The following is a 25,116-nucleotide window of genomic DNA, read 5'->3' on the forward strand; positions in this document are numbered from 1 at the left end:
ATACCGCGGGAGGCTGCAAAGTTGATGCACCGCTGGCCGTTGTCGTTGGTGACGGTGTGCAGGCTGTTCGGCCCGATCACCGGCTTGTACATCTCCTCCCTTCCTATGCGGGCGTTCATATCTCCGATGACGATCTTGACGTCCCTCTGCGGGCAGCTGTCGAACTTCTGCTCCAGCTTCGCGTAGAACGCTTCCTTCTCGGCATCGGATGATTCCTCGTGTGGGCAATGTACGTTGAAGATGTGATAGTTGAAGAAACGGCCTTTAATCCTCAACCTACACATCCGGTCGTCGATCGGCTCCCAATCTATCACACGACTCCGCATCTTGCCCAACACTATGAAGCCGGTTCCCAGCTTGTTTTCGGCTCCGCCGCTCTGGTACATGGTGAGCTCCAAAGCATCATGCTCCCACATCTTCGCTCCCTTCCAGCACATCTCCTGCAGTGCTACAACATCGAAGTTGCGGGGTTTGAGCTCGTTCAACAGAGCGTACTCATACCCATCGAAACGTAGCGATCTGCAGTTCCATGTTCCGAGTTTCCAATCGGTGTCCTTTTCGTGCCTAGGTCTATGCCGTTTGTTCCGGATCCTTATTCCTTCTTGATTGTTCGTAATGTTTTTGGTTTCGGTATGCAGCCGGATTGGGGCTGCGATACCTAGTCTCGGGGTGGGGCTGCCACCTTGAAGCTACCGAGACCCAGCTCCGGTTTTCTCTCGACACCGTAAAGGTCGTATCAACAAAGTTCAAAAAAGCAAAATATATAGAATTTTCTCAGCTTTTCAAAAATATTTTTTTCAGAGCTGGGCAAACATGGGCACTTATTTCAAAAAATGAAAAACTGCGACTATTTTCAAAAAAGTTAACTAAAAATGGCTATAACTTGAAAACGGTGCACTTTATCAAAAATTCACTGAAGTACTTTTTGATTGAAAATTCAATTTTACATCGAAAAATGAAGTTGAAAAATTTTTGCGATCAATATTTCGATTTTTTTTAAATCTGTATTGATTCAAAAAATTATAACTCGGTCAAAGATTTTTTGCCCATTCTGGAAATTTCTGAAAAGTTTGCATTTGATGTCCTCTAAAAAACATATCAAAAAATAAAAAAATAAAAATAGTGTCCATGTCATTTTCAAAAATACTATTTCTTTAAATTCAGATAACAGATTTTTTACATATTTTTTATGTTTTAGTTTGCTCAACAACTTTATAGAAGATTCATACACTTCAAAAAGTAATCTTACGGTTATAAAAAATCACAAAAATGAAAACAAATGATTCAAAATGAAAAACGACCTCGCTGGGTTATTGCAAATTCAAATTTCTCAAAAAAAGATTTGTCGCTCTCGATTTTTTGAGTTTTGTTACTGTTTTTTTTTTTTACTTTTTTTAGAGAGATTTTTGAACACTGGAACGCCCAACGCATGTCCAACTTACACGGACGCCCAAGCCTCCCAAAAAAGGTGGAACGGTAACTTCAACTCGCTGGTTCTCGGGCCTTACTCAACCAATCAAGATGATTCTTCTTTCCAGTGATTTGTTAGGATGTCTAGATGATTCTAGAACTTTGCAGAACTCAATTTGAACAAATCTGTAATTTCTGCGACCGAAAACATCGTTCCACTTTTTTTTAAAATACTGCCTCCGTGGAATTTTTGGCGAATTTTTTTTACACGCGAAAAAAAAAGTTGGAACGATGTTTTTGATCGCAAAAATTACAGATTTGATCAAATTAAGTTATGCAAAGTTCTAGAATCATCTAGACATCCTAACAAATCACTAGAAAGAAGAATCATCTTGATTGGTTGAGTTAGGCCTGAGAACCAAGAGCGTAAGAGCGCCTTGAGATGAAGTAAGAGAGGAACGGATGGGCATACACGGAAGTAGAGTTAGATCAAAGGACACTCTCAATAATAGACGATAGAATTATCGAAAGATATCTGCTCGTAATCCTTCCATGCTACAAAAACTGTGTATGGGTAAGAGGTGGGCCATCCAAGGATAAGAACCAGCGAGTTGAAGTTACCGTTCCAACTTTTTTGGAGCCTTGGGCGTTGGAATGTTAAAGTATTTTGAAAAAAAAAATGGTTTTGCCCCCTGATTTTTCGGGTCTATTTTGAACAAAAACTTTTAAAATATTTGTACCAGCCTAAACTATGTCCATGCATTTCCTATGCCCAAAGAAGCCTGAGAAGGGATTTTATGAACAATTTGGTGTCTTCGGCAAAGTTGCAGGTTATGATTAGGAATGTTCAGAAAAAATGGGTGCACAGAAAAAAAACCCGCATTTTTGAATGACTTGATATCACAAAAAGTTGAATTCTTAAAATACTTTTTTTTGCTTATTTGTTCAATATATTCAAGGATTCTAAAAAAGCATCTTTTAAACTAGAGTTTCATAAAAAAAACAGTTTTTTGCAATTTAAGAAAAATACTCGAAGATAAAGCACCACCTCAAGAAACTAATTTGAAGAGATGAGAAAAGTTTACAAGTTTCTCTTTTGACGATGTTGAAAGAACTGCTGATTGCTGTGGACTAACCAATATCCTAAATTTGGAGACAAGTGAGCTTTTCTTAGTAAGGCCGTTGCAAATATTTTTCAAAGTCAATGTCACCCCCTTCAAAATTGGTCTGAAAAATCAGGGGGCTATAAATAATTCCAAAAACTTCAAAATTTCCATGAAAATAGAAGTCTAATCAACTGAAAACAATCTAAAATGCATTTTTCTGCATTGATAATCATTTTTAGCATGTTTGGGCTATGTTTTGCATTTTTATTAAATTCCACCGCAAAAAAAAATATTTTTCGCAAAAACTAAAATTTTCGTCAATACTTAGATATTTTGGAAACTAATGATGGCAAAACAACTGGACAGGTGTATAATTCATTTTAAAACACTTTTTTCATTAAAATGTTGAAACCATGGCTCGTAATTTTTTTAACCCTTTCAAAAAGGGTAAGGTTTTTTTTGCCCTTTCAAAACGTTACTATTGATTTATTTATTTTTTATTTATTTTTTATGATGAAGAGCAAAAAGTTTCACAATAGTAGTTTATGCAACAAGATTTTTTCAGCACGAGTCGTAAATTTATACAACGAGGTTCACCGAGTTGGATAAATACGAACAGTGCTGAAAAAATCATGTTTTGCAACAACATTTTTTTTTGCAATTTCGAAAAACGAATTTTGTATAAAATGTTGAACCGTTCAAAACAAAAAAAATAGTGAAAAATGTTACTTTTCGATTAATGTATTGAAAAGTTCAACTTTTCAGCACCCATTTCAGTGCTGAAAAGTAAAACTTTTCTGCACAGGTATTGAATAGTATAAATTTTCCATTCTGTTATTTTTGGTAGGGAAAAGAAGGCCGTTTCGTTTCTCCAGAAGGACAGGAAAAGTTGACAGTTTCACAGCAGAATTGCAAAAAAGTATTATTTTTTACATTAAAATCGAATCAAAAGTTGTTGAGGTATCGTGAGTGGAAAAATATGGGCAATCAGATGGCATTGACAAAATATAGGTTTTTTTAATACATTTTTTTACCTTTCAGAGGCTCTGCCTCAGCAACTAGCGATCAGATCAACAAAGTAAATAAAAAAAATGTTGGAAATCTTCTGAGTTTTTCGAATATATTTTTTGCAGTGGTGCTTTTCCTTCCTGAAGTATTTAGAAATAGCAAACAAAGAAACAGCACATTCTTCGGGAAATTTCTATTTACAATGCAGTATCAAAAAATGTGTGATGTTTTTCATCTTAATTGATTTTGTTTTACTAACACTTACCTTGCCATTTTGACAAAGGACTTTGACCTAAGAGCTGGTGGTTTTCGATACAACAATTCCCATTTTTTCAAATTTATTAAAAGAACTTATTTTTTTTATCTAATATTGTTCTTTACCATAGTGGTTGTGTCTGTTACATAGCCAGAGCCACCTGCTGATAGAATGTTAAAACGAAATAAAAAAAAGTTCCCTGATGATAATGGGGTTACCGTTTATGTTCCTTCTCTTATGACGCTCCAGGCCACAGGGGAACCTGCGGTTTATCTTGTGAATTCTAATGTGATTTTCGGATAAACGAAAAAAAACTCTTCACCATCATTTTGTTTTGTCAGATTTTATTCATCAATAGATTTTCTCTCAATATACAACGGTTTTAAAGGGAGGCGCAATTTACAATCGCATTCTGCACAGATAATTTTTACACTGTTTTTTTTTTCTTTTTCTTCTTCATTTCTGCAGAGCACAAAGAGTTTGCGACTAAATTTACTTACTGTTTCTTTATGTTATTTTTATTATTTTTTTTCGTTTGACCCATTTCGCAGAACTTTGGAGTAAATTTGCAAGAGTTTGCTTGTCTTTTTATTTGCAGTTTATGTTTTTCAATATGTCATAATACTTAGTGTCACTTTACATCATAGCTTAGCATCTCTGTTATCCTGTACAACCGTCGTGTTCAGTTCGAATTGTTTTCTTTCGCTTTTCTAGGGGTTGCATGCAGCGCAGCTTCTCTTCGTTATCCTAATGGTATTGTTCTAGTTTTATTCGCTATCAGCTAGTGTTATCTCTTATCTCATATTAAAATTTAAATATCTACCTTCTCTCTCTCTCTCTCTCGCTCTCGTTAGACTCTGTCGCATTTTCGTCATCATTACATAAAAAATAGCTCCTCTTTCGTTTGACGCTTGATTCGACGTCTCGCTTTTTTTTTCTCCTTTTTTTTGCTGTCTACACACTTTACATTCACATTATAATACAAAACTCTACTGTTTCACTCGTCGATTCAAATGACAACAAACCGCACAGCAAATGTGTTTTTCTCGATTCAGACGTTGTTGGGAGGGGAGGACTTCGACTTGTATTGGTAACACGAGCGGTGCTCGTTATTTTTCCATTCCGAAGTTGATTTTTTTTGCTGCGTCTTTTGCTTCTTTGGTGTGCCTTATCAAATTACTCGACCAAGGCAGGCAGTATTTGGGGGATGGGAAGCAAGAACTGAAAGATGCGAAATTTAAAGTATGAGTCACGTCTCTTTAGTTTCCATGAAAATTTGTCCGAAAAGGTGATTGTGAACTTACTGTTAACAACAGCAAAAAATTACTTATAATAACATTAAAGTTTATGTTTTATGTAATTTTACATCAGTTCATTTTGAAAAAGTTAGCTCAATAACGCAATTTTTCGTCAATCACTCGTCCATTAAATTTTGAAGCTGTTTGAATTTTCAACAAATTGTGTTATGAGAAACAAAAATGTTAAATACAAAAAAAACATAACCAAGTCTGTCAAATCGCAGAAGATTTGGCGATTTTGTTAAATAAAATTGTTCTTAGCAAGAAAATCAACTAAAAAACAGAGCAAAGTAGAAAATCTTTAAAAAAAAATCTTTAAATTCTTTAAATTTTTAAATTCTTTAAATTCTTTAAATTCTTTAAATTCTTTAACTCTTTAAATTCTTTAAATTCTATAAATTATTTAAATTCTTTAAATTCTTTAAATTCTTTAAATTCTTTAAATTCTTTAAATTCTTTAAATTCTTTTAATTCTTTAAATTCTTTAAATTCTTTAAATTCTTTAAATTCTTTAAATTCTTTAAATTCTTTAAATTCTTTAAATTCTTTGAATTCTTTAAATTCTTTAAATTCTTTCAATTCTTTCAATTCTTTCAATTCTTTCAATTCTTTAAATTCTTTAAATTCTTTAAATTCTTTAAATTCTTTAAATTCTTTAAATTCTTTAAATTCTTTAAATTCTTTAAATTCTTTAAATTCTTTAAATTCTTTAAATTCTTTAAATTCTTTAAATTCTTTAAATTCTTTAAATTCTTTAAATTCTTTAAATTCTTTAAATTCTTTAAATTCTTTAAATTCTTTAAATTCTTTAAATTCTTTAAATTCTTTAAATTCTTTAAATTCTTTAAATTCTTTAAATTCTTTAAATTCTTTAAATTCTTTAAATTCATTAAATTCTTAAAATTCTTTAAATTCTTTAAATTCTTTAAATTCTTTAAATTCTTTAAATTCTTTAAATTCTTTAAATTCTTTGAATTCTTTAAATTCTTTGAATTTTTTAAATTCTTTAAATTCTTTAAAATCTTTAAATTCTTTAAATTCTTTAAATTCTTTAAATTCATTAAATTCTTTAAATTCTTTAAATTCTTTAAAGTCTTTAAATTCTTTAAATTCTTTAAATTCTTTAAATTCTTTAAATTCTTTAAATTCTTCAAATATATGAAAATTGGCAACAAATTCAAAAGTTGGTATGAGCCCTCACTCAAACTTGTTTTTTAATTTATTTCAAAACATTAAAATAAAAATTTTCAACTATTACCAACATAAATTTGAAGACATTTGGTTGCATTATTGCCAAGATATAGTTATTTGAAGTTAGCAGTTTCAAAAAACGCTACGATATCTCAACACTTAGGCCAAATAGGCGCACCAAAATGAAGACATTATCATTAAACCCGCCCTGTGTGCATAACGAAAAAAAAAAATTAAAAAAAATAAAAATATGTTGCTGTTTTACATATAAAAAATCGTCAGCTTTTGATTTTTATAATTTTTTAAGAAACGAGATTTCAAAATCGTGCATCGTCATGCCCACGGGATACGTCTTGTGACTTCTCACTGCAGATTTCAGCCAATTTGGTCCATCCAATATCGAAATATCGTGACACCCGTAAACAACTCGGTGTTTCGAGAAAAACGCTTACAACCATGCAATATCCTTATAAAATATTCAGGAGTGAATGGAAATCATCTTTTGATAAATCCTTTCAATAAATGATTTCCATTAACTCCTGAAAGTTTCATGAAGAAGAATAAATATTCGTAAATATGACGTTTGTTGATTTTTTAGATGTATGCAGCCCCTTAAATTCTTTAAATTATTTTAATTCTTTAAATTCTTTCCAATCTTCATAAAAGTTTGAAAATATGTTTTAAGAATAACAATTTTTGTTTTTTAGAAAATAAATCTATTCCTTGGGACAAAGTTCCATGTTTTCAAAATGACATCTACATCGTGACATTTTTGTAAGTATTTAAAATAATCTAACCTATAACACTTGTTTTTAACAACTAAATCGTATAAATCATATTAGAACAACCAAAGAAATATTTTTTTAAACTGAATTCAACTCAAAGGTTATTTGGCATTTTCAAACTTTAACGAATCCTGTATCAACAGTCGAACTTAAAAATAGTTTCAATTACCGTGTCAGCACTCTTCCGTTCCTTACGACCATCAACTGCCCTATCTGTCGGGGCCAATCTCGGAATCTGTTGTTGTTGTTGTTGTTTTCGACCGGGTTAGAAAAGCAGCAACATCGTCGCCATCGGCAGTGCTATCAGCAGCTCGGAAGCTCCAGCATTCCAACTGAGAAGAAACGCCGCAAGCGTTGTCCCACCCAACAGTTGGGACGTCCAACTTTGGCCCGTATCTTGCAGCTGACTTTGACCGGTGATTTTGGTGGTGGTGGTGCCAGTGTTGCCAGCAAGCCAGCTCAGCACAGGTCGTAACACCATCGATGACCACCGGTGGTGCGGCCGGGACAGCTGCGAACTGGACGACGAAGACGCCTTGGAGGACGCTGGAAGAAGAAGCGGGAGAAGAAGAAGAAAAATGAAACTCCTGGACGGAACTCGGCGGTGACAGAGCGGTTTTTTTCTCTGGTTCGGATTGAGTTTTGGGGTGGGGCCAGGCGAGAAAATGGCAAGAAAATTGAATTTTTATGCATGTTTGGCTTCACTGTGGAGGATCTGAGACAACCAGTTGTGTGGGTGTGTGGGTGTGAGAATTTGTAGAAAAATAAACAACATTACGTTTGCAGAGTGTTGTTCTGGGAAGTTTCGGTCAGCAGACGAAGTTCGTAATTAATTCTATTTCTTCGTATTATATTGTTAGCTTACCACGCACACTTTCGATGTCTAGACTGTTTACTCGAAAGAAATGTGATCACGGAATCTACGTTACAAATACTAGGAACTGTTGATGCAAAACAAATAAAGACTCTTTCTGATGATCTCGTAGAAAGTTTACGGTGTTCCCATGTAAACATTGATTTCAATTAAGATACGATTTACAAATGACTGTCCTCTTGATTGATTGTGTTCCAGTTTGAACAGGTCCTTTCTAATCCCGTCAAAGTAGGGGGATCTCACAACTGCGCATTATTAGCTTAGTTTCACTTCCTGCTAATAGCTCTCGCAATTCGATTATGACAAGATGTGATATTAATTGAAATAGGATACCGCTGCTTAGTGCTGAACTTGAGACTCCATCCAAGAACATAACACAACACAAGGAGGTCGAGATTTCTCTTGATGATGATGATGCGTTCAAACGGCGCTGCCCACCTGTTTCCCATAATTAATTGTTATCGGCCCAAGTCCCGGTATTAAATGGAGTGGCTTTGACTCGGGCTCTCTGCAACGGGCGCACCGAGCGCTGGATTGACACTAATTGATTGCCGGAAGCAGGTGGTCAGTGTGCGTGTGCTGTGTGTCGGAGCATCTATTCAGATGTGTGCATTCAGCGCAGATGACGATATTGGCTTGCGATTTGGAAATTAATTCAAAACGGACAGATTGAAAGCGATTCGTCTCGCGGGGGTGAATGAGTCCGGCAGGGGTGCGTGCGCGACGGCACTTCCATCTTTGATGAGCTGTCAATAGCGGAAATAGCTGGATCGTCATTATTGGTCACTGTCGACCATTGAACATCGTCATATCGTCGCCGACATGCTAACTTGTCGTGCGTGTATTTTGGGCCAAATTGAGTAAGAACGCCATTTTGTGCAGCTCACAATGCCTCACCTTTTGACCTTCACAGATCCCCAAAATTCGATTTCAATCCTGAGATATTCAACGATATCCGAAAAAACTCCGTGCATTTTTGTCACTTTACACATGAAAGTAGTTTCAATCTTGTCGTGCTATCTTGTCACTACTTGAAAATTGATGTAAGTGCGACAAGTTAGACTACCGCGGTAGTCTACGCGTAAACAATTGTAATTATGACTCGGGACTCCAGCAAGGGACCATTCATAAACCACGTGGACACTTTTTTGGTAATCTCGAACCCCCTCGTGGACAATTGTCTATACAAAAAAATCTGGACAATCGCCATACCCCCTAAAGTGTCCACGTGGTTTATGGATGGTCCCCAACCAACTTCAACCAAACTTCGGGACAATGCACATAATGGTCAGCAAAACCAAACGTGTTTGTTATTGTTTACATTGTGTGCTTTCGTTTTTGTTTATTCAAGGTCAAACATTAAATTGCGTATTTCTCGGAAAGTCAAAATGGCGGGTGCGACAAGATAGCACGACGACGTCGATACATTTAACAGACTAAATGAATTAAATATAAATCCATTTGAAGATTTGCCTTAAAGGCCTAATAATACAGCAAGCTGGCCTAGAGCGTTATTCTCATAGTTTAATTTTTTTTTCAATTCAATCGTTCCCTATGACCAAAAAAGCCATTTTATGCCACTGATTCGTGCGAACAAGAGTTCGTTCATAAATTACGAGGTCGGAAAGAGGACGATGGGGAGGTTGTGTCAGCCCATGTTAAAGGTATAGGTGACAGGAGGAAGCAAGGGGGGTCTGATGTCGCGAAAATCTCTGGACGTAGCATTTGAACAATTATTGTAAAACATCATTGTAAAAACTGTACCCAAAAAACTGATTTTCAAATAAAAATGGTGCACCGTTTTCATGAGTTCAATTAGTTGGGTGGTGACGCGCGGTCAATTATGTGGCATTGTGTGTGAAAAGAAAAGAATTTTATTTCGTGTTTCATCCTAGTTGGCTTGCCCACAAGCAGAAGAAAATCAGTTCAATTAGTTGGGTGGTGACGCGCGGTCAATTATGTGGTATTGTGTGTGAAAAGAAAAGAATTTTATTTCGTGTTTCATCCTAGTTGGCTTGCCCACAAGCAGAAGAAAATCAGTTCAATTTGTTGGGTGGTGACGCGCGGTCAATTATGTGGCATTGTGTGTGAAAAGAAAAGAATTTTATTTCGTGTTTCATCCTGATTGGCTTGCTCAAGTCCTTCCTACATCATCGTTGATCGGGAGGCACGACGTCGTGTGAATTGTTGCATTAAAATAAGTTTAAGTATTACTGTAAATGACTGTAGAAAAGTCCTTCCTTTATCATCAATGTCGTCTGGGTAATCGTGATGAAAAATTACATTTATTCAGTATTTAAATACCTGTGCGCGAGTGTTTTGGTGTGCTAATTAGAAAGACCTTCCCATAGCATCGTTGCTCGGAAGGCTCGCCGACGGGTTTGTTATGAAAGTCCTCCCCATAGCATCGTAGCTCGGGAGGCATCGAAAAGCCAATACCTTATCCTACTAACCCAAAAAAATAAATAATCACGTGATGCTTGAAGGAGATGCTGTGGATTCAACGGTCTCAAGCGGTATCAACAAGTATATAGCGAAAAACTATGTGCTTGATGAGTCTGCAACTTCAACTATCGGACTAACATTCCTCCCCTTTGTTGAACTGCAGGCTTCTTGGGAGGGCGCCGGTATTGACTAATAAAGTCGGGGTCTTCAGGGGTTAAACAGTGAACGGATGGTTGGCTCCCACTGATCATTTTTGATTCATTGTTTAACTTCAGCTGATCTGTCAATAACGGAGTAGCAGCTCATTGGCAGTCAACCATGCTCATGCTCATGCTCAAAATGGTGCACCGTTTTCAAGATAAATCCTCACAAAGTTTGATTTTTTGGAAAATTTTGCAGTATTTCGGTTTTGGCCACTCATATTTTTTTGAAAATTTCCTATAAATTTGTCTAAGTAATTTTCAAGATTGGACCCAGAGACGCCAGGTTGCCAGATTCTTCAAATGTCTGTGTCTGCCATAATAAATATTGACAGATTTTGCCAGATTTTTTTACTATCTGCTCATTTTGATAAACTTATTAAATGAAATGAACAAATATAATTGAAAAAAAATCGAATGTGCTTTTCTTAAAAAAATGTAAACTCAACATTTCGAAGCCTTAAAATTAGTTAAATATCTAAATTTTACCAGAATTTGAATTAATTAGGAATTCACTATCAGGAATTGTTAGAATTTCATCTACCAGATTTTCCAGATTTTTTATCGATACCTTGCCAGATTTTTAAAATTTTGACCTGGTAACCCTGATTGGACCTCTGATTGCTGAAAAAAAAGAAGAAATATGAGGTATTCTAGTTATGCCAAAAAATGTAACATCCCAAGAAGGTGGAAATAACTCAAGAATAACCAGTTTCGATACGATTTACTACACTCAAACCCCGTTGGTTTGACACCAACTGTTGTCCAACGAACCAACGAAAGTGACCCCCACTTTTTAGTTTGACACCCTTCTTACACGGAGTTCACACACACTACTAAACGTTTGTTTTGATAGTGTGCGTGAGCGCCGTGTAAAAAGTGACAGTTCGTCACTTTTTAGTTTGACTTTGACCAACCAACGGGGTACAAACTAAAAAAGTGTCAAACGAAAAAGTGACCAACCACCGGGGGTTGAGTGTAACTCATAATAACACGAGAAGTTCAAAACCTGTTAAATCAAAATCTCAACATGTTTTTGAAATACCCAGATTAGCTGTAATAGTAACTCAGATAATAACAGAGAAATCGTACTGAATATACTTGGCATTGTTATTATTTTTTCTAGCAAAATCAAGTCAATAACAAAAAAAAATCAAAACAAACGGATAACAAAGCATGATCGAAATACATTTAATGTATTAAATTTCATTCAAAGATTTCAATCAATAACAACCCGCATAGAAAAAAACCGTTTGAAAATCATTTGTTAAAAATTCAATCAACATTTTACCAAATAGTGTAGCCACTATTTGGTAAATCGTTTTTTTAATTCCTCACCGTCTCTCAAATAGTGAACTATTCCCCATATATGTTGTTAGCAATATTCACTATTTGATTTTGACGTAGACTTACGTCTTTGTCGAAGGTACTGGGGTGTCATTCCAAAAAACCCGGGCCGAAGGCCCTGGATTACTGCGTCATCCGTCAAACGCTTATATCTTCCTTCCCTCTAATCGAATCGACACGATTTATGTGCCATTCGATTCGAAAATTATTCAGCAATTTGCTATAAAACTTTCATTGTTGGCAAAATAGTTTAACTATTGAAACAATTGAATGTTTTAAAATGTTTTCAAAATGCAGAGATTTTGCAAGCAAAATGAGCGCTTCCCACTCACGGACGGGAATGTCAAGTACCTATTTTGAGGAGAAAATCATCCGAGCAACGCGACCGAGTGTCGGTCACGAAAAAGGAGGGGAAGTAGCGGGTCGAAATCATACATAAGAACGCGCGCCAGAGCCCATTCCATCATTCACGTCTCAGACGTCGGACCGGCAGCAGCAGCAGCAGCAGCAGGAAAGCTCAGCCCAGAGCAGCAGCAGCAGGAGAGAGACCAGAGCAGCAGCAGCAGGAGAGAGGGACCAGAACTGGAAAAGAAGTGCGCATCGCCTTCTCGTCGTCACCGTCAGCCAGTTGCCTCTCGATGGCCGGACCGTTAGGATCTTTCGTGGTTGCTGTGGTTCGGAGGTGCTTCAATCCCCATCCCTCGTCCCACCCGGGAGGCGCGCGCCTGCTGCCTTCCGCCGAAAAGCCTCTCGTGGGTCAAGCCTTGGTTGTTAAACAATCGGGACATCCAACTAGCTCGTCGCATTCGCGGCGAGCGCTTCTGAAAGATTTACGTCTCATCAAATTCTAGTGTTGAAAGAGTTGCCCTCGTCCCACCGGGACGAGCTAATTTGAATTTAAATTTCAGGAACAAATTTTGGTCTTCGGGGGCGACGGATTGAACAGCTTTCTGAGGCTGCTCGCCCCCAACCCCTATGCCCCTCTCCCCTCCCCCATTCGGCTCGCTAAAATTCCTTCGTCTCTTTCTTTCCTCTCTTTGCCGTTCGTTCGTCTTCTTCGACGGCCATGCCTCACGATCTTGAGCAGTTAAGTGAGGAACATGATCCAATTTTACTCGAGGCTGATTCGTTTGGGGATATTTGTGCCACAAAAGTTTCAGAAAATGCAGCATCCACCGCGGCCTATCACCCATCTGGACAGAACATCTCCCGGCTGCAGCCTTGCGACCAACGCCACCATCCAACTCTAATCGGTCCTTTTTAGGGCCACCAATTTTCTCACGAAAGAGTTCTTCTTGTTCATCATTCCCACCAAACACTACCACCCCGAAATAACGCCCTTAGCTGAATTCCATCTCCCATTCATGATCATATTCCGTAAATCTATTTAAAGAATATAGCTAATTTTTCAAATTAATATATGGAAAACCCACATGTCCACATATCTAAATTTTACGTAAGTCTACGCCATTCCGGTTATGTCTGTGACATAACTACTTTGACTTTTTTCCTCTAGCGAAGCTTCATCAAATGCTTTTTGAAAGTTCATTTTTGCGTATATATTTTAGGGATTTCACCATTTCTCAAATGGTATTTTAATGGTTTTAAATAGTTATTTTAGCAGTTTTTCATGGTAAATTACGATTTCTGAAAAAGTTGATACAATTTGAAATGCATTCAAGTCAAATAATTCTTATTGGGATTTCAAGGGAATTTCGAATTTTAATATTGCATGACCAAATAACTTCATTTTCATAAAAGCTTTTTTATTATTTTGCAATATATACATTTTTAATTTTCTATGGCAAATCTCTGGCTACGTTAGATCATTTCTAGTAGAATCTGAAAAGAAAAACAAAAACACTAAGTATCTATCCTTGAAACAAGGAATTTAGGTTTACTTGTTTATGCTTTCAATGCTGTCATCAGCTGATGCAAAGTCACTTGCGGTTGGCGCCTTCGATAAACAAATGCTGTTCGTAACTTTGGGTTCGATGCTACTATCCGCTGAGAAATTTAACGCCCCGATCGGAACTTGTAAGCCTGATTTTATTCAACCATCAGACTGATCGGAGCGTTACATTTCTCAGAGGGTACTCGCCGCCTTCACCAACTTAACCCACCCCGTTATTAGGAGACGTTTGTCAGCTGTTCTTGTCGGTGAGCAACCTGCAGCACATTTCGAGCTGACTGATCCTCACCACAGATCATCTGGATCGTTCTACCTCCGGCTTGCACGCCCACCTCCTGTAGCAGCTACTGGGTGTGTTCGATGTCCATGCTCCCTACTGGAATCTGTTTACACTTGGTGTCCTGGAGCTGTCAAATCTGCTATCTGTTCGCGTCATGCTTGCCCTCCAACTTTAGCGGCACTGCCTCGGCGTTTACTGGTTCGAATTCTCACTTTCGTCTGGGTGATCTGAGTTGGCAAACTATCAGGAGTTTGCTGATGCCTCAGCTCGACCTTCACCTTGGGCCAGCGTTGGGCGCTGGCTCGGGAAGACCTGAGAAAAAGGAGGAGAGCAATCAAACAAAAGCAATTCGAGAATGACATAATTTCGCATATAAAACATACCATATTACTGCAATCACCATCCTGCTGCTGCAGGCGTCAGAATGGCCCTTCCCTCCGTCCTGGTCCATCGTGATGACGTACATCGTGATGACGTACACACACCGCCGCCGCATTCACTTCCCTCTAGTCCGGGAGGATTTTCTAGAAGAGGCTAACAAGGTCCCCGTCTTCGTGTTGAATCCGCTGAAACCGCAGCAGAACGCAAATGTTACCGATGCAATCGAGATCTTACTGCGCGTCCAGAAATTGCATCATTTTTTTATAATTTTCACTGCAGTGCACTAGCGAAGCACCAAAAAATATTCACGGACGCGATGAAAGGATACAGCGTAAAAACGTCAAAACAAAAATAAATCAAACCAAATGGTACACGGTTAAGAGAATTAGGTGAAATTGTGCACGGTTAAAAAATTAAATCTTTGTGTGATTAAGTTTTGAACTAATCCAAATCTAGCAAAACAATGTAAATGGGCCAATGCCGAATCGTAAACAAAGAGTCTATCCTTCTCGTGAGCAGGGTCGGCCTTCTATATTGACATTTGCCCATTAAAGTTGTTTTGCGCACGGAGATAGAGGAGAAAATCGTGACGTCAGAAATGAACTCAAATCACTCAAAGTTCATTTTGTGAGTGACTTCAACATTTTGGCCTAGTTTGACAGCTACATTGTCCCCATTTTTTTTTGTGGAAGAGAAAAAGAGGCGAATACTTTATGAAACTCATACCTGTCAAAATTCCTAGCCTCAAAATTTTGTCGCGAGTTGCTTTTCTCCTCTATATCGCTTTCCCGGCTCCAATGGTTTGGCGAAAATAAGTAAATAAAAAGTGAAAAGGGGAAAAAAGGGGTATCAACTGCAAGACGCTTTTATTTTAGCATGAACGACCATGTTCGACGTCCGAAGGCGCCACTCGCAGACCCGCGGCGGACCCTTGTTCCTGGACAGAGACCGAGCATTCCCGCTTGACCACTAGCAGCAGCGAGATCGTAACTACGGTGATCGGAACTTGGACAACCGATAGAACTGCGGTTGGCACCGGATTCTTTCGTCGTCGAGGGGAGTTCGCAGGACCGTGTGCAGAAATGTCAAGAGAACGCGAGCAGGACGATAAAATGTAGAGCAAAGTGTTCAAGCCGGAGTTTGATCCGGAATGTCAGGCGTTGGTTGCTTCGGAGGGCGGTGTTCATTACAAAGGAGCGAGACAGAAGATTTGGCTGTTTTCGATTACGAGCGATCGCTTCGGTACGTGGCCAAGACCTATACCCAGGAGCTGCTACATGAAAATATCATTCAGGACTTGTGCGGCCAGCGGAACGAGTGAATGTGCAAGTTCCCCTAGCAGCATTCCTGGTCAAACTGGTGGTGAGAAAGAAAAATTAAGTAGGAAATGGCGTTCACTAACATCTCGTTATAGATTTCCCTGCGGCAAGGTCCACCTGATCAAGGTCGGTAGTGCATTTCTGGTGCTGCTGCAGCTTAGGCCTTTGCCTGTGGTAATCCGGGAAGAATTGTGGTAGCTGCAAAAGGCGGAATATATGGGCTCGTTAAAGTTGCGGCACGGTAACGACCTGCTCGCAATAGATTACCTGTGGGACTGCGATGTCCACAAGAGAAGCATGGTCGACTGCTACAACAGAACAAATGCATCGTCTGAGAGGGAAAGGCCGGCAAGAAACCACTGCGGCAGGCGATCATCTTCGAGAAGTTGGCTCTGTGCAGCAAGGCTGAACGATTTGCGGATCGAGAGGTAAAGCTATTTGATCTCCTGATGGTAGACCATAGCTTTAACCAACTTTCATCCCACTTTAATTTACATGAACAGCATAATAACAATCGAGCGAGAACATCAAGTACATCTGGACGTACGAGATTTACCAGCTGCTGTGGAAGCAGGCCAGGCGGAACCACCAAATCCGAAAGCCGAGACGTAGGTACTCGATGGACACTTTCAGCAAATCCTGTCCAGCCAGAATCAGATCAGTGATCAATAAGCAGTACTGGGACCAACAGCTCTTCCGGTAGTGCCGTGGCAAGCTCGCCCAACGGAACGATGACGATGGAATGGGCAGGAGTTCTGCCAAGTCGTATGTATCACGAGCAGCACTAGCAGCATTAGCGCAACTGTAAGCATAACCCCCTGATAGCAGCTAACGCTTATGCAAAGGTTATCAGAATGTGTAACTGCATTAAACTGGGCGGTTTGCAGTTAGATTCGGCAGACACATAGCACCTCTGGTGAGGAGGTCGTGCAGATCTATATGTTTTGGATAACTGCGCATTTGACACATTCTGTTGCTCCAGACTTCCAGTTTCGGAAATACATCATCAAACAAGTGGACGCAGGCAAAAATATATATAAATGATAATAAAAGTTCTTAAACATATGTAATTCCTAGTTTTTTTTTTCAAATTCCCTTAAAAACACATCAACTTATTCTTTTCGAAAAAAAATTAAGAGAATCTGACAAATAATAAATTTATGTTCAAGAATATGATCAAATTCTAGCACCATTTCAAATTTAAATTAACAATTTTGCAAATACTAACTATTTGTGAAAACATCACCGCCATATTTTCAAACCAACAATTTGACAAATCGTTATTATTTCCCATAAAGTAATTTGATGTTTCTTTATGTTCACTAAATCATCCTCGTTCATCCGGGAAGCTTTGTTTTGATAACACAATTTGTTATTACTAAATCGACGGGATAAAAAGATTTAGTAACAAACTTTGTTATGATAACATAACTTGTTATCAAACTATTATGCAGGGATCAATTCCATAAGAAAATTCAATAACAGGATTTTGGATACTTGCCGATTTGTTATTGAAATGGTATTCTCCCTGTTTTTCCCACCTGCCCGGGATTTAGTGAAATTTTCTTATCTCTCCAGTCAAAAAAAATCAGCAAGAAATTTTAAATCAAAACTAACAATTCAAAAGGGCATAAGATGATTAAATCGAATTATTGGGCCACTTTAAAACCAAAATTGCAATTGTTTGTTACCATTTTAAAAAAAATAACTTAATCCACCTATGTAGTTGTTGCCTTCCTCACTTTTTACCAACATTTGGACACAAATTCTATCTATCTTCGAACGCGAATCAATTCAACACGGAACGTCCGATCGAGGTGCTCTTTGTTGCGTTGGGTTCGTATGGTAAGTTCATGAGTCCAAGGAAGGTTCTTACGCCAAAAAGTTACAACTTTGGCCACTCTGGAACCGATTCCGGAAAATTTGCAGATTGTATGGGAAAGGTTAAAATCAAGTTTTGATCACAGGAGGCTGAATAAGCAAAAAGTCAAAACGTCAACAATCGAAAAAGGCAGAACGAAGTTTGTCAGTTAAGGCTTGTTTCTCAATAAAGAAATACACAAATGTCACTTAAGCGGTCATAACTTGAGACTCAGCGTTGCCAGATCTTCAATGTAATGGACTCATTGGAAAGGTCTTTTGATGACCTATCTAACGATGGGTTGAATGATGGATCCGGACATAGTTTACATACATTTAAGTGAGATCCCGCATCAAAAAAGTACATAAATATCACTTAAGTGGTAATAACTTGAGACAGGGTTGCCAGATCTTCAATGTATTGGACTCATTGAAAAGGTCTTTTGATGACCTATCCAACGATGGGTTGGATAATGGATCCGGACATAGTTTACATACATTTAAGTGAGATCCGGCATCAAAAAAGTACATAAATATCACTTAAGTGGTAGTAACTTGCGACAGGGTTGCCAGATCTTCAATGTTTTGGACTCATTGGAAAGGTCTTTTGATAACCTATCCAACATTTAAGTGAGATCCGGCTTCAAAAATGTACATAAATATCACTTAAGTGGTTATAACTCGAGACAGGGTTGCCAGATCTTCAATGTATTGGACTCATTGAAAAGGTCTTTTGATGACCTATCCAACGATGGGTTGGATAATGGATCCGGACATAGTTTACATACATTTAGGTGAGTTCCGGCATCAAGAAAGTACATAAATATCACTTAAGTGGTCATAACTTGAGACAGGGTTGCAGGAACTTCCATGTTTTGGACTCGTAGGAAAGGTCTTTTGATAACCTAACCAACAATGCGTCGGGTGATGGGTCTGGACATAGTTTACATGCATTTATGTAGGATCCGATTCGCAACTCTGACAATTTTTTATACTTAACTTTTGAACTACTTATCGGATTTTCAAACAATTCAATAGTGCAGTATGGGGCACCAAACCGGATCGAATGCAACTTATTTGACTCAAATCGAATCAGCCAGTGCCGAGAAAACTTGGCAAGAATTTTGAGCACCAAGGGGAATACGCACACACATACACACACACACAGACATTTGTTCAGTTTTCGATTCTGAGTCGATAGGTATACATGAATATAGGTCTACGAGCTGTTTTTCAAAAGTTCATTTTTCGAGCAGGATTAAAGCCTTACCTCAGTGAGGAAGGCAAAAATACAAATCTTCTGAAACTTTATCTCACTTGAAAACGGTCCATTTTGCCAAAAATCACAAAATTAATTTTTGATTCATATTTCAATCAATCAATCATTTCAATATTCAATCAAAATGTTTTTTTCTGGATTTTCATGCAAAAAATCAATATTTTTCAAAAATACAAAACATGGAGAAAAACAAAACTTCCGTCATATCCTATAGCTCAAATGTGGCGCTTTTTGTTCACTTAAACAAAATATATTTTTTTCCGAATAATCCGAATCATAGCCTTTAACCTTGCCAAAGACACCGTTCAGAAAATTTCTTTTCAAGATACAGATTTTCAAATATTCGTATAACACTTCGCTATGGACAGCCCCATATTTGTATGAGACTTGCATGGAGAAACCAATGATGTAAAATACCTAATGAATCGATGGGCAACGGTTCAACCAAGTTAAAAATCAGATTCTTTTGCGAAAAAATGCTCAATTTATCCCGGTTTCATTTAATTTTTGTTGAATTTCAGTAAGTACATTTCCAATCTTCATGCTGTTTAGACAAATTCATGGGAAATTTTCTGATCTGATTGACAACAATATTTTAAGGTTTAGGTAAGAGCACTATCGGAGAAACTAAAAATTGAAAGCATGATTTCCTTGGATTAACCTCGGGAACGGATTCTTTAAACAACATTCAGCAAAGAAGATTTGGATTTCAAATTTTGAATTAAAAAAAAGTATGTTATTTTATGAAAACAAATTATTTGTTTAGAAAAAAGTCATTTCTGATGAACATGACGCGCATCAATCATGTATCCTCTAATACCTCACTTTGATCCTATCGACATCATTTTAAGAAATTAAAAAAAAAACCTTTTCGTTCATTAGAGAGTAGTATAACAAGTAAGAAAGATTCGAAACCAATAGCGCAAAGCATCGCTTACCTTCGTCCTTGTCGCTCATGAAGGAGTAGTGGACGCCGTTGTCGCTCTTGGACAGTACCCGCACCTGGGGGTAGTTCTCGTCGGCGACCTGCAATGCCGTCCGTTCGTACACGTCGAATATCCGGGCGATGCACTTCACCTGGAAAAAAAAGAAGAGAAAAATTAAAGCATTAGTGCTATTACTGTTCTGTTTCTAATTAGAACCCATTCCCACCACAAACTGCAGCCCTTTTCTTGAACAAAAAAAAAAAAAAACGCTTCTCCATCACTCATTACAGTTTCATCGTCTGTTTGCACTGCGCGAGTAATTTCCTCCGCCATTTGCGATACCCATCGATAAGACAGAATAAACATCGTTTTTCCATTCCAGTCGGCGAGTGACCTTTGGGGGAAAAATCGATTCCTCCCAACCAATATTTGCATTCCAATAAGCAAACACACCCAGCTAGCACTCAAACATTGCAATTTCATAGAGTTGAGTTGGTCCATCGGAGGTCCGGGTTGCCGCCATTAGCCTTATTACGAAAGTATTGATTTCCCCCCCCCCTAATGAACTTGCCTCATTATGCTGTGATTCAACCGGCTGGTCAGCCAGACCGATGCTATAGGAGCCCTCAATGCCCAGTTGGAAGCTGATTTCTATACAATTTCGTCGGCTATTTGCCTCTCCCTCATTATAAGGAGAACCCCTTATTAAACAGAGCTCGGGATTGTTGAAATAGTGCAGGAAACCGGAAATGCATGAAAAATTGAACAATGACGTCTACTTTTTTTAAGGTGAATAATATATTGAAACATTTCCCTGCAGGTCTTCATTTCAAAAGTCAATGAATAAACACATGAAAAACTCCTTGCATTGTTGTCATTCTTTAAATGAGACAAGTTTTGCTCTGATCGTGCTGACACAGTCTGAAAATTGCTGCTAGTGCGGCAACTTGCCAATGGAATTTTAGTCGGAACGCAATTGCCACACGTACACGCCCGACTATTGTATACATTTTTAATTATAGTTTGGGACTCCGTCAACCAAATTAAAACAAACTTTGAAATAAAGCACAGAATGGTCAGACAAATAAAAAGTGGGTGTTATTGTTTACATTGCGTGCTCCAATGTCAAAAATTAAAACGCGTTTGGCTTCATCCATAAAGTACGTCACGCTCTTCCTCTTTTGTCGGCAACATATTTGTCAAACATATTAAAAACTCAAAAATTAAAACATACGCAAATCGGAAAATATTTTTTCCGTGTGCCTTTTTTTCTCTGAAAAGTTCTCATCAATATCTACAACTTTGCTGAAGACACCAAATCGGTCAAAAAATTCCTTCAAAAGTTACAGATTTTCGAATAATTACGTTCCATTTTTGCATAAACAGCTGCCAAAATTGTATGGAGACTTGTACGAGTGAACCAATGATACAAAATGGCTTCTTTCAAGAGGGTCATATGGAAGGCCTCCACACAGTTCGAGCCAAATCAAAAAATAAAAATGTTCGAACTCGGCCGATTTCGTAGAGAATTGTTCAGTAAGCTTATAGTTCATAAAGTTTCTTAACTTTTGACCTATTTTTTTTCACAAAGCTCGTCAAATATTAAACAAGTTTTGCTTTGACTTCTTTTTGATGGGTACAATGTAACGGCTTGGAGATACAGCAATATTTAAATTAAACGAACTTTTTCCACTTACATCCTTCTCTACTGGTATTCTCGAGTGTTACTAGCTCCAAATGCCTAAAGTCAACTTCGTTTTTCGTACTAGCTCCAAATACTCTAAAATGGATTATATGAGTCTAGAATTACATGTTTACAAAGTTTCATGGATATCGAAGAAGGTCGACTGAAAAGGTATTTGAAATAATTTGAGCTGGAATTGCTCAGTAACAATTTTGACATAAAAGATTATTTCTGGAGTTTTATTGTTAAAGGTCCAGTCCAATAAACCAAATTTTCAGTTTTTGCTTTTTGGGTGTTTTTGAAACCGCCTTGAGTCAGGGGTATCTTTCGTGAGCCCACAAAACTCCCAAAAATCAAAAACTAAAAATTTGGTTTATTGGACAATTAAAAAAAACTCCAGTTTTTTATCCTAATCGCTAGAAATTTCCTTGTCCACGAAAGCATTGAACGCAAACTTTTATTTCCATCCGGAAAAACTTCCAATCTCTGGTGTACCCACGCGCAAATAAATTCAATCCACAGCTCAGTGATCCAGTAGTTGATTTTCAATTCCCGGCAAATTCAAATAAAGTCAAATAAAATTAGTCAAGCGAAAGGGCCAGTGCTGGCTGGCCCTGCCAATTTCGAAAACTTCTAATCGCCAGTGTGCCAGCTGAAATGAAACACACAGCAGCAGATTACGCATCAGTTGTTGTTGACCGAAACAAATGTCACGTGCACACACCGACAGAGTCACACACCGACACTTGCATTTTATAGCGACGATAACACAAACCAGATTATATTGTTGGTTAAACTGCAGATTCATGTTTTCTTCGTGCCCCTCGCACACACACACATTCGCAATGCACTTTTATTATCGAAAAACATTCGGGCGCAAAAAAAATGCACGATCCACACACACACATACACATTCTCATTGAAGTGCATTGTTGCGAATTGTTGTTTTTATCACCGTACAGCGATTCGCTTGCGCGAAAAAATAGCAGATGAGAGAAAAACAACGAAACAACGAGCAAAAAAAAGTTTTATTCGAAATTTATTTGAAATTCAATCCCACCACCAACCTAAACCTCCTTCCCGTGGACGTGCTCGGTCCAGGTCCCGAACCGACTTCAAAGCTCACATTCGCACAAATTGCTGCTGGCTGGGCGCACTGCCATAATAGCACCATGCGCTGGTAGTGGTGGAGGGCCAAAATGTGAGAAATGGCGCCAGCGAACCGCTATTGTTCAGTCTTAGCACTGCTGATTTTTTATATGTTTATGGAATGTTGGGTAAAATGCATGGTTTTCATGCAGAATGCTAGCTAGAATTTTCTCTTGAATACTCATGACATTAGGGAAAATATAAATAATTAATGCACTTTGTGTGTGTGTGCAACCAACCAAACGGGACCACGCGGTCGCTTCTTACAAATTGAGTTGTTTCCATGTATTTTTAGCTCTCATTCTATACATGCAAATAACTCGCATAGGCATTTGGAAGGTGTTAGCTCTGCCGAGCTTCGGTGACCCATTTCTACGCTGGCTAGCCGAGCGCGAGGTACTTCAGCTTTGTCGACAAGCCCCGCCCCGAAGAACGTTTGCACCAATCGGGTTCAAACGTTATTTAGAACTTCCGAACCCTTGTCAAATGGACAAGGACCCAGCGCGTATATAGTTGATGGTGGTAACAGTATTCCTAATTCCAGTCATAGCTCACCAAGTCGCGATGGCCTAGTGGTTAGCATTTTTGCTGACCAATCCAAAGGACGGGGGATCGAACCCCGACTCGAGCGGCTTTGATTTTTCGTACATGTTCAGAGTTTCAAGATTTATATTTCCTATACTTTCTCGTTGGGAGCAGATGGGAATCGAACCCAGGACCATTCGCTTACTAAGCGAACACCGTAACCAGTCAGCCACGGCCGCTCCATATAAATAATTAATGCACTTTTGATAAAAAAAAATCTATTTTGCACACACAAGATGACGGCTCAACCGCTTGAATAACGTCGCCATAATCATCTTTTCACTTGCGCCAACGTTTTAACAGCGCTTTAGATAAAAAAAAAATGCTTCCAACTACAAGCACTACATTCTCATGCACATGTTTTCGCTTTTCTCGTGAAGAATAATCCCGAAACATGGAATTAGTTAGCAAGCGCGATCAAAAAAACAAACGCCCTTAACACTCAAACGCTCGGGTAGTTATTTGACCCCTATTTTTTTTCTTAAAAATCTCATAACTTTTGATAGAATTGACCAATTTGGATGCTTCCGGGTGCAAAAGATCCAGATTTGTCTATATTTTCTACTGTCAGACGGAGGACAAATGTGGTCCATTTTTACCGGAGATATTCCGGATTCTGTTGTACCCGGCCCTCCTATATTTGGCCAATATAATAAAACTTTCAACACAAAATTGAAATGATGCAAAACAAGGAATCACTAAAACATCATCCTGCATAGATACATGACATGCTGAAGACCTTCGGGCACCGGAACAGGTTCTATCCGGAAACGGTTCACTGAGCTGATGTCAATTGTTGCCCAACTGGAACCGGCTCTGCTGCCCTGTAGGACTTAACCATGTCAATTATTTTTGCAGGATGATGTATTAGGATGATGCCTTGTAGTTTTGCATCATTTCCGAAATTTTTCTGTTGAAAAGTTTTTATTATATTGGCCAAATACCATATAGGAGGGCCAAGGTACCCAACAGAATCCGGAATATCTCCGGTAAAAATGGACCACATTTGTCCCCCATCTGGCAGTTTAAAATATAGACAAATCTGGATCTTTTGCAACCGAAAGCATCCAAATTGGTCAATTCTATCAAATGTTATGGGATTTCTAAGAAAAAAAATAGGGATCAAATGACTACCCGAGCGTTTGAGTGTTAATCACTTGACTTTTTACCTATTCTCGTCAAAGGCTGACGAGAAACGTGAGAGAAGCGCGCAAATAAAGAACAAAAGCCTATAACCAACACCACCAGCAGTGCGTGTAAGAGTGAGCCAGTGATTCCATGAGACTTTCTATGGAAATATTACTTTTTACCTTAAAGTTGTGTACAAATGATAAGAACTGACAGCATTTGGCAGTCACACAAGTGCGCTGAAAAAAAAGACTCGACCAATAATAGAAATTGCGTGAGTAACAGGGCATTCTCGTTAGACGAGAATAGACTAAGAAAATATTTTTTGTGAGAAGTTTGTTAAAGAAATAGGAATAACTTCTAGTAAAAGTCAAATTAAACATAAGTGTTCCCCAAAAGCTGGAATTTTGAAATCCCAGAAATTTTTATATTTTGTTCTTTTTATCCTGAAACTGAAAAAAAATCATATTTTGGTGGAAATTCAGATGTGGTTGTAAAAATAGTGGATAAGTATAAAACTTAGTGAAAGCATTTGGTTTTATATGGGCATATATCAGTAAATGTTTAGCTCGTAAAATAATGGAAGGTGGGACAAGGCGACCATATGGGGCAAGAGGAACAATCGCTCGTACAGCCCTATTTTTTACATTTTTGATATTTACAGTATGAAGAATTGTTGCTAGCAATGTAATT

At 38.1% G+C, this 25,116-nt stretch overlaps 1 protein-coding gene across 1 annotated transcript in view; it reads right to left on the reverse strand.

Moving 5' to 3' along the window:
• Positions 1-4,104: 4,104 nt before the first annotated feature.
• LOC6052342 overlaps positions 4,105-25,116 on the reverse strand; it is a 106,622-nt gene continuing 85,610 nt past the window's right edge. Inside the window, exons 5-7 of the mRNA XM_038266757.1 lie at positions 19,890-20,028; positions 7,224-7,600; positions 4,105-5,001 (exon numbers count right to left, since the gene is read on the reverse strand). Coding sequence (XP_038122685.1) covers positions 7,320-7,600; positions 19,890-20,028 — 420 coding nt within the window. The 3' untranslated portion in view covers positions 4,105-5,001; positions 7,224-7,319. The remainder of the gene's footprint in view (positions 5,002-7,223; positions 7,601-19,889; positions 20,029-25,116) is intronic.

The sequence above is a fragment of the Culex quinquefasciatus genome, chromosome 1 (genome assembly GCF_015732765.1).
Source record: "Culex quinquefasciatus strain JHB chromosome 1, VPISU_Cqui_1.0_pri_paternal, whole genome shotgun sequence".
Lineage (NCBI taxonomy): Eukaryota > Metazoa > Arthropoda > Insecta > Diptera > Culicidae > Culex > Culex quinquefasciatus.